Consider the following 11,218-nt stretch of genomic DNA (forward strand, 5'->3'; position numbering starts at 1 on the left):
TCAGGGTATGAAGAGACCAAGGAGCAACTTGCACATACTCAGAATCGTTTGGCTACTCTTGAGAAGTTTCTAGTCGAAAAATTTGGTAGTGAGTTAACCACTTTCGCTCGTGATGTTCCACCATCTTAAATATAGTTTCTTAAAATTCATGAACTTATATGATCATAACATTTTGCATTTTGTGTTTATCAGCATTTTTGAATGTTAAACATTTGGTAATTGTATAAGATTCAATTTTATTATTATTTGCTAGCAAATATTTAATTTTATTATAAATTTACCATTATATTATTGAAAATAAAGATTGTGAGACAATGACACATTGGGATCATGAGAGGAGTATGTACAAAAGTAACTTTAAATAAATTTAATTAGCCACGGATGGATTGTGAAAAAATAAGCAACTTAGCCACAGTTGTGGTGTGGCAAAATCAGAAACTTAGCCACGGTTCGACTGTAGCTGAATTAAACAGACTGTGACTAAATAAATGTTACCACATTTCACAGAAGTGTAGCAAATAACATAATGACCGTGGCTAATTTTTAGCAATGCCATTCCTTGCCACAACGACATTAAGTATGGCCACTCAATCTAGCTACGGTTTTTCCCTACTTTAGCCACGGTTTCAACCGTGGCTAACAAGAAGTTTTACTATAGTGCATCATCCGGTTTGATGTCCGGCTCATGTTTCACAATATTACTTTAACATATAAAATACTAACGAGATCATTGAAAATGTTATTAATAATGTATGATATTTATTTTATTTATTAATGTATGATGTTTATTTTATTTATTTTAAAACAATGTAATTAAAAATAAAATACAATTTCATGAAGAGAAAGAGTAGGAAGGAAAATAGGGGTTGAAAATCACAATTTTACAAAAATAAATTGAAATCATGAATGTTGGCCACAATTTTAATAAAATAAAAATCTTGTTACTAAAATCGTAGTCCTTGTTTTCCCAGTAAAAAAAAGAATTGTGCATCTGAATAATGATTTATCTAAAGTGAATTATTTGGATAATAACTTAAAATAAAGGAGACAAATAAAATTAGGGAGTAATATGGTAGTCTAAGCCTTTATTTGGTTCTAGAGAGAAAGAAGAGAAAGAAGATGAAGAGAGAGAAATAAGATAGAGAGGGATAAAGATCACTTGTCATGAATGGTGTCTCATTTCTTATTCTAAACCATTCAAAATGTTACCTTTTTATTTTTAAAAAAAATTCATTTATTCATGTGATAATATATGATTGGTTTGATAAATGGAACAGAACACCGTTAGGGACAAGTGATTCATGTCCGATATAAAAGTGTATTTTCACTTATTTGGTTGAGAAGAGAGAAATGTGAAGGGAATAAAAGATATGTGAGACCCACAAAAGTTCTTTCTCATCATTCATTTTAAGAAAATACTTTTTATTTTATTTTAAGGTAATTTTTGTATTTTAAAACATAACATTATTTCTTTCTCCCCATTTTCTCTTCTATCTCCTTTTTATTTCACTCGTATAAAACAATATAAAATTCACTCCCTTTCTCCTATCTTTCTTTCTTTTAGTAATCTCTTTTACATATTTATTTCTTCTTAATTTCTTTCATCAACCAAATAAAGAATAAAATTTCTCAAGCCAAATAAAATTAAGGATAAAGACAGAAGGTGAATATGTGGGGGCTTTGCTCTAGTAAACTCTACAAACAAATGAGAATCATTGTCTACTAAATATTCAATGTTCTAATAATAACTTATCTAACTTGTTCTAATGTCTATTTGCCTAGACTTTTGGAGCTAATTTTACTTCACCAGAACTTACTCTGTGCACAGTTCATCACTTTACCCTTGTGACCATATATGTTATACTGTTATACTGTTATATCAAGTGGGATCACTTTTATTTGGAACAGATATGGTTAATCAAAATTTTACCTTTAGTTTTTACTATGTCTTGCTTTTATCACTTATAAATGCCCAACGTGTGTGGCTATCAATTTGAAACAGTGCAACTGCAGAAAATCTAAACTGTATTCGATGTTTGAAATTGTGATAACATACAAAAAATTACAACATAAGTATATGGGAGCCTAAAGTTTGATTTTCCTTTGGCCTTGTTTGTTTTCACTATGTCCAAATACAGGTTTCTTATTCTTCTTTACCTGTTTCACAATTGGAAAAGTACTATCTTTTGGTAAAATGTTGATAGTTGTTGCTTTTGCCAGGTTGTGACATGTATTCTAGAATGGAGATGAAACAAATACTAAAGTAAGCCGATAAAATATAGTGACTCCAAATCATGGAAAAAGTCCCTAACAGAATATATTGGTGGCCACAATGGAATGAAATTGTGGTCATATCTGCAAAAGGCGGATGTGTTCCTACTACCACTAAGTTTTTGATATGCAATCCAGTTTAGGTGAACTTCTTAGAACTAGACATGATCTAAAAGAGTTCTAAACCATACAAACACATAAAAGCAAAAGTAAAAAGGATTGAGTTACCTCCCGCCATTGTTGCATTTTCTAGCAAGTTTCGGACTCTGACTCCGGAGAGTGATTCAAGGTTCTTCTAAGCTCTTGCTCTCACCCTTACATGATGTTGGCTTTCTGAATGCGTGTGTGAGTTTAGGGACCCCAAAACGTTTAAATTAATAGTCACATAATCATCAATGGACAATATTACAATTAATAGTAATTGATTGATTCCGACAATTAATGTACGTTATATTTGGTATAAAACCGTTTGTTTAACGAACCATATTAATGAAGATTATTTCCATTGATATCATAATTAATATGAAAATAATGGAGTTTATTTTCATTGATGTCATAATTTATATGGAAATATTCTTACATTATCCTACTTGGTCTATATAACGAGGTATTCAACATAAAAGATACAAAATGTATGAATCGTGACAATAAGTTCTCTAGGAGCGAGTATTATCTTCCATGTATTACAATATATTAAGTCACTACTAATAGTCTTTATTCTTCTGTGAATAAACCATATGTTATTATGGGTCAACTAAAACAATATTTCTCAATAAATTAAAATGAAAGTGCAAAACTACTTGAGAAAATATCTAACTGAATGAGAGTTTATTGAAAAATAATGTATTCGTACAAAAAATGATTACATCACAGAACCAAGTCTCATATTTTCTACATGATCCTTGAATTTCTTTGGTGACATGCCTTTAGTCAAAGGATCGACAATCATCAAAAGAGCTAATGTGTTGGATGGCCACTTTACCATCCTTAACACGATCTCTTATGGCTAGATACTGAATGTCAATGTACTTACTTTGACTTCCACTTAAGTTATTCTTAGCAACGAAAACTCTATTGAATTGTCACAATACAATTTTAGTGGTCTAGAAATAGAGTCAACGACTCTAAGCCCAGATATGAAACTCTTCAACCAAACACCATGAGATATAGCATCAAAACATGATACAAACTCAGCCTTCATTGTGGAAGTAGCAATCAATGTATGCTTGAAGCTTGTCCAAGATACAGCTCCACTAGCTAGCATAAAAACGTATCCTTATGTAGATTTTCTTAAATCCATACAGCCAGCGAAGTCCGTGTCAAACTAGGCAACCACCTCCAGTTTACCATCCCGTTTGAACATAAGCATATAGTTCTTTGTTCCTGGAAGGTATCTCATAACCTTCTTTACTCTAATATCTACCCAATACTCCAACAACATATGCAATGTCAAGTCTGGTACAAACTTGAGCATACATAAGGCTTCCTACAGCGGAAGCATATGGAATATCCTTCATTCGTTTTCGTTCCAGGTCATTCTTTGCACATTGATCCAAACTAAATTTGTCACCCTTCACAATAGGTGCTACACTCGGTGATCTTTCATCTGAAATCTCTCTAGAACTTTGTTGATATAGGACCTTTTAGACTAATCCAAAATGTCTCGTGATCTTTCCCTATGGATCTTAATGCCAATGATATAAGATGCATCATCCACATCTTTCATATCAAAGTTCTTTGAAAGGAATTGTTTCACCTTATATAGCATTCCATTATCATTAGTTGCTAACAAAATATCACCCACATGTAAAAGAAGGAAACATATCTTACTCCCACTAATCTTTTGGTATATACATTGATCCATGACGTTCTCTTCAAAACCGAAAGAAGTAACGACATCATAGAACTTTAAATACCATTGGCGAAGGGCTTATATCAAACCGTAAATGGATTTATTGAGTTTCAGACTAAATTCTCACCATTTCTAGAGGAGAATCCTTGAGGTTGTTTCATGTAAATCTTCTCCTCTAGATCTCCTTTAAAGAAGGCCATTTTCACATCAGTTTGAGGTAGCTCAAAATTAAAGTTAGCTACTAATGTAATATTCGTGCGAAGAGAATCTTTCATTAATACAGGAGAAAATGTATCTTGTAATTGATTCCTTCTCTTTGATTAAACCTTTGGCTACAAGTATTGCTTTATGTCTCTCGATGTTGCCTTGTGAGTCTTTCTTTGTTTTAAAACTCATTTACACCCAATGGCTTTTACACCATCTAACAAATCGATGAGATCCCGGACTTTATTAGTTGTCATAGAGTTCATCTCCTCAATCATAGCCTTGTGCCATGAGTTAGATTCTTTAGAACTTACATATTATGAAAATGTTTCAGGATCATTCTCAACTCCAACGTTGCATTCCATTTCTTACAAGTACAGTTCATTAATACCAGGAATTGCTGGTCTCCTCACTCTAGTACATATTCTTAGTGTTGCATCATTTTCTTGAGGAACTTGTTGTTCATCCAGTTGTTCAATTGGTTGTTCAACATTATCTTGATTCACAACTTGATCTAAAGGATGAATATCATTTATTTGTGGAACTTCAATAAATGGTTGTCTTACATACGTTTAAATTTAAGGTGCATGCATATCAACCAGTCTATCACTTAAACTAGAAGGTTAAGCTTTATGATCCAATGCAGAGACTGAGTCCTACAGCTGGTCACTCCCACTAATCAAGTCATCCTCAAGAAATTTTGCATTTCTTGATTCCACAATCCTAGAATTGTGAGACGGACAATAGAACCTACAACCCTTGGACTTTTCGGCACATCCAATGAAATACCCACTAATAGTCCTAGGATCTAGTTTCTTTTCTTATGGATTATAGATTCTAACCTCAGACGGATCCCCAAACGCGTGTATGTCGCAAATAGGTTTCCAGCCGTTGAATAACTCAAAAGTAGTCTTTAAACCAACTTTGGTTAGAAATCGGTTTAATATATACACAACCGTGTTTAGTGCTTCAATCCACAAGAATTGAGGAAGTTTTTTATTACTCCTCACACTTATGACCATGTCCATTAAAGTTCAATTTCTTCATTCTAATACACCATTCTGGTATAGAGTACCAGATAGACCAGATAGAGTGTATTGGACAATATTCCCATGTTCTTGAAGAAACTTTGCAAATGGGTCAGGTGCTTGTCCATTCTTAGTGTATCTTCCGTAATACTCACCACCTCTATCTAATCTCACTATTCTAACTTGTTTACCACATTATTGCTCCACTTCAGCCTTGAAAACTTTAAAGGCGTCTAAAGCTTTATCTTTAGAACGAAGTAAATTGAGATACATAAATCATGAGAAATCATCTATGAAGGTGATAAAGTATTTTGGATTACTTGCATCCATATCAGGACAACAAATATATGTATGTATGATTTCCATCAAATCACTACTCCTCTTTGCACCCTGTTTAGACTTATTGGTTTGTTTTCCTTAGGGATGGCAAAAAACTGACACGTGAGTACTCGGAGAAATACCCACAACGGGTACCTGCAATAATAGTTTATGGGTGAGAGCGGGTTTTTATATATATTACAGTTTTTTTATTATTATTTGAAGATTATATATCATACACTTTATTATTATTTCATAATAAATTATACCTATTTCACTATGATCATAAATTTATCATATATATCATATTATTCATGTAATATTATTTTTACTTATTGATTATTACAAAATATAAAATTAAATTTAAAACTCGTTGGGTACCCGCAAATATCCACTATCCGTACGGGTATCCACAAATATTGTGGGTTTGAGAACAGGAAAGCATTACCCGCGTCCGCCTGCACTTGTTGTCATCCCTACTCCTTCATTGACTATCCTTTTTATTCTCAAAATGGAGATATAGCCCAATCTCCGGTGCCACAATAAAGAGGAATTCTCATTCATAATTCAACGTTTTGACCCAACTGTAACATTCATGGAATTATAAGCAACGTTATTTTGTAATGTAATTGAATAAATACATCAGACAATGTACCATGACCACTAACTTCAGATTTATTAAATAATGTAAAACCATTATCCGAAAATTAAAATTCATAACCATAGGACACAAGTCTTGAAACTGAAATTAAATTCATCGAAAAGCTACAAATGTAAAATGTCTTTATCAAATGTAAAATAAAGCTACTATTTAACACAAAATTTCATGAACCAATAGCCTCCATAGGTGAGGTCATCCTCCATCTTGAATGGATGAAAGACTCATTTCCCATTAGCTTCCGAAGGTTTTGCATACCCTGCAAGGTATTTGAGACATGAATTGTAGAACCATAGTCAATCCACTAAGTATTATGACCAACATTTGTTAGACTAGATTCATAGCATACAAACAAAAGGTGTATTCCTTTCTTGTCAAGCCAAATTTTGAAATTAAAGCATTCTTTCTTCATGTGTCATTTCTTTTTTCAAGAGAAACAATTCTACTATTTCTAAATGTCCAGTTTGATAGAGATCTTTCCTTTATCTTTGGCATGATCTTTCTTCTTCCTTTTAGGGAAAGTTAGGTTCATTTTCTCACCCTCTTCTATAGCTAGCCTCCCCTCTTCTTGAACACACATGGCCAAAAGTTCATTAATTGACCATGTATCCTTATTGTGTGTTATAAGAAATCTAAAAAGGACCATACTTCTAGGGCAGATTGCACCAAATAAAGTAAACTGGAAAGGTTTAGACATATCAACTTCCAAAGCAATCAATTGAGCCACAATATCCCCATGTGCGTGATATGATCAAACGCACCTTCCAAAACGGTAAGCTTCATGGAGGACAATTGCATGATAAGGGTACTTGTCAAAGCCTGGTCTGAAGTGACAAATTGTTTGTCTATTACTTTCATTAGGAGACAAACATTGTCATATTGCTCAATAAAACCTCTAATCCCAGGAGATATTTCGTCTTTATGAACATAACGCAGAGGCGATTAGATCGCTCCTACTTTTCATATAAATCAACTTGATTTAGGATACTCACATCGGTGATTGCAAGTGGTTCCGGATTTCGTATGGCATAATCAATGTCCATCTATTACAAATGAAGGAGAACTCTTTTCTTCCAGACCTTAAAATTGTCACCACTGAGTTCGGGAACATCAACTTTCACATTAGAGAAACTAATAAGTTGACTAACTACAGATTAAAAAATATGAACAACATGCTTAATAAATTTGTTTTGAAGAAAATAACTATATCATGTTTTTACAAGGTAAATCATGTTTCCAATGAATATAGAGACATAAAACTTATTTTTCGGCTAAAGTTCTAATTCCACTATATTCACAAAATGATGATAAAACTATCAAATTGAAAATAACTATATCATGGTTTACCAATGTAAACCATGTTTCCAATGAATATAGAGACATAAAACTTACATGTGGACTAAAGTTCTAATTCTATTATATTCATACAATAATGATAAAACTGTCAAAGTATATTTTGTTTCCTAATAACTATAGATTGATTAGCAAATATAATTTGATATTTTATCCTAATTCAATATACAAAAAATTTAATAAAATATCTTGTGGGATGAATTTTATTAAACAATATATAATCAATCACAATAATATTTTATGGGTCTAATACAATATTTTTTATTTTTATTTTTTGTAATTAAAGATGTTGTGGCTACTCTTTAACCAAAAAATAGCATCATACTGTGACTAACACATGAAAAACATTCATGCAGTATGTGCAAAACTACAATAATGATGATATACATAACCCAAAGAAATCAATATCAACCATCCAGCATAGAACAAAACAATTAAAAATATTCATAAACTAATATGACTTAAATTAGTTATTTTGCTTTTTTGGTCAAAAATCCACTATCATATACTTTAGGAGATACACCAAAAGGATAATGTTTTTACCTTATAGATTCTTTTCTTACTCCAATAGAAATTAAGAGACTTGATATAAGGTTAGGATTGCAGACAAAAAGAATACTAGCATTTTGGTGTAACACATAAACAAAATGTTGTCCTCCAACGAAGAACCAAAATGAAAATTATAAACAACAAAAATCAAAGTCATAAAATTTATAAACTGTTAAGTGTCATATTATGAAGGAAATCCATATAATTTTGGGTACTTACTATTAATTATGATGAAATTTACGTACAACTCTAAAGAATCTAGTGTTATGAATCTTGTTTAAGGACCTTACATGTTTTTGTGTCAAATCTAGGAGAATGAGGATTAGAAAAGATAGAAATTGAAGGAATATGCGTAAAAGGAGCTTTGGATACCTAGCCCAAGCCACAGGCTCGCCCAAGCCTCAAGTTGTCCTCTCGCTCAAGCGACAATTCCTAAACTTGGAGGCGAAATCTTTGTGTGTCTCTCACCCAAGTGAGAGTGTCTCGCTCAAGCGAGGCACATAGTTGTCTTGCTCGCTCAAGCGAGAATCTCTAGCTTGAACGAGGGACTAAAATGAAGAATTAGATATAGGCGGTTACAGAAAAGAACAGGGTTCTAATCAGTTTGAAAAGACTTTGTTCATACTTTCTAGAGAGAAAAACGGGATAGAAGGAGAGAAGTCGTGGGAACGACTTTATATCTGGATTATCTTGTATTTTACATCATTCTAGTGTTTTAATGCCTATGATGAGTAGCTAATTCTCTCTGTGTTAGGATCGAAATGTAATCTTCTAACTCTTGTATTCTTTGATTCAATTCGAAAATATATTTTGTTGTTTGATTTTGGAAAGTTTATCCTCTGCTTAATGCTTGATTCTTCTTAATTTATAGATTCTTGATCTTGGATCCAAGTTTAACTGGGAAGTTAAACTTGGAAAGGAATCTCGATAACCTTTCTAGATTCATCATTGATCTAGAAATGGATAGTAATGTATGAATTGCTTTTACATAAGGTTTAATTCTAGATAATTGATTAAATATCCAAGGAATTGTGGTTTGATAAATTATCTAAGGATTTTGTAATCAAGGAATTGATACAGATGATTCTAAGAAAATGTTGCATCAAGGTCAATAACTTCACAAGTTTTATAGAATTGAATCTAAACATTACAAAGAGGAGGAATGATGAAAGTCAATCCCAACCATTTTTATTTTGATTCAGAAAACCATTTTAAATTAACCGTTTTTTGATAACTTAAACCAATGAACAATATTATTCCTCAACTTTGTACATATCTACTAAATTTAATGTTTTAGAAAATAGTATAGATTTGAATTGCTCTGTGAGGATGATATCCCGATATTTATTTGTTTTGTTACTTGAACGATACAGTTCACTTGTCGTAGTAAAAATACCAACAAGTTTCTGGCACCACTACCAGGGAACAATATGCGATTTATATTAGTTTCTGAATATAGTTTATTGAGTAGTGTAATTACTTTTTATTTTTTGTAAGTAGTTTTGGTTTTTATTACTCGTTGTACTAACCCTTATTGTAGTCTTCTCATTTATGCTTTTGAGAGGAAAGGCTACTGAATAATGATGGATGTGGATGCTGAACAAACCACAAGGATCATAACTGCCCTACCTTCAATAGATAGACAAGGACAACATAATCAGAGGTCAGTATAGAATAGAGAAGTGCTTGATTTGAATATATCATATGTTATTTTAGCACAAAACAAAATTTTGACTCAGCAAATTGAAGCACTTACAAAGAAAATGTCAAAGTTGTCGCAACAACTGCATGCTGTGCAATCTTCTCCGAGTCAACAACAAGTGCTAAGATGTGATTTTTGTGGAGGTGATCATTTAATAGGTCATTGTTCAATGCCAAGTGCTAATCAGGAGGAAGAAGTGCAGTATGTCAAAAACCAACCTAGACAAGGAAATTTTCTCCAACAACGCTTCGTACAATAATCAATTTTCATAGGGTTGGAGGGGTAATCAGAATCAGAATTATGGTCGAAGACTAGAATTAGGGCCATCAAACAGACAACCACCATTTGAACAACCATTCCAACAGGGTCAACATCCACCAATGCATGAAAGACTAACCAAATTGGAGGACACTCTAGAAAATTTCATGCAAGTTTTAATGACAAATCAGAAGAATAAAGATGCATCTATTAGAAATTTGGAAACACAGGTGGGTCAATTGGTGAAACAAATGTTAGAACAGCATTCAGATAGCCAACAATTTTCAGCCAACACTCAAACTAATCCCAAGGAATATTGCAAAGCCATTACTATTAGAAGTGGAAAGGTGATTCTCAAGGATGTTGGTGGGGATTTGATAATAGAAGAGGAAGTATTATAGAAAAAGAGATCGAGGGAGAAAAAAGTGAGTATGAAGAGATGCAAAACAAGGAGAAGGTAGAGAGTGAAGAAGAGAACAAAGAGAAAGGAACTGAGGGAGAAAAAAGAAAGCAGTGTGAAAAGAAAAAGAAGGAACTTCCACAGCTGAAAAGTCTTCCTTATCCCAAGAATCCTTCCAAGAAAGACAAAGAGAGACAATATACAAGGTTCGTGGATATATTCAAGAACCTTCCTATCAATATACCTTTAGTGGAGGCCATGGAACAAATGCCTACTTATGCCAAGTTCATGAAGGATCTGTTGACAAGGAAAAGGAAGTTTTCTAAGGAGACAGTGACACTTGTAGCTGGTTGTAGTGCAATAATTTAGAATTATTTACCTTGAAGGACTAAGGATCCGGGAAGCTTCATATTACCAATCACTATTGGAGAATTATATGTGGGGAAGGCACTACGGGATTTGGGTGCCAGCATTAATCTCATGTCTTTGTCTATGTTGAAGAGGATTGGAGATCTAGAAATCAAACGCATAAGGATGACTCTGCAGCTTGCAGATAAATCAATGAAATTTCCTTATGGGGTTGCAGAAGATGTCCTGGTTAAGGTGTACAAGTTAGTATTCCCAG

At 32.9% G+C, this 11,218-nt stretch overlaps 1 protein-coding gene across 1 annotated transcript in view; it reads left to right on the forward strand.

Moving 5' to 3' along the window:
• LOC109326955 overlaps positions 1-10,594 on the forward strand; it is a 13,572-nt gene extending 2,978 nt beyond the window's left edge. Inside the window, exon 4 of the mRNA XM_019559904.1 lies at positions 10,208-10,594. Coding sequence (XP_019415449.1) covers positions 10,208-10,594 — 387 coding nt within the window. The remainder of the gene's footprint in view (positions 1-10,207) is intronic.

The sequence above is a fragment of the Lupinus angustifolius genome, chromosome LG02 (assembly GCF_001865875.1).
Source record: "Lupinus angustifolius cultivar Tanjil chromosome LG02, LupAngTanjil_v1.0, whole genome shotgun sequence".
NCBI classification, from domain to species: domain Eukaryota; kingdom Viridiplantae; phylum Streptophyta; class Magnoliopsida; order Fabales; family Fabaceae; genus Lupinus; species Lupinus angustifolius.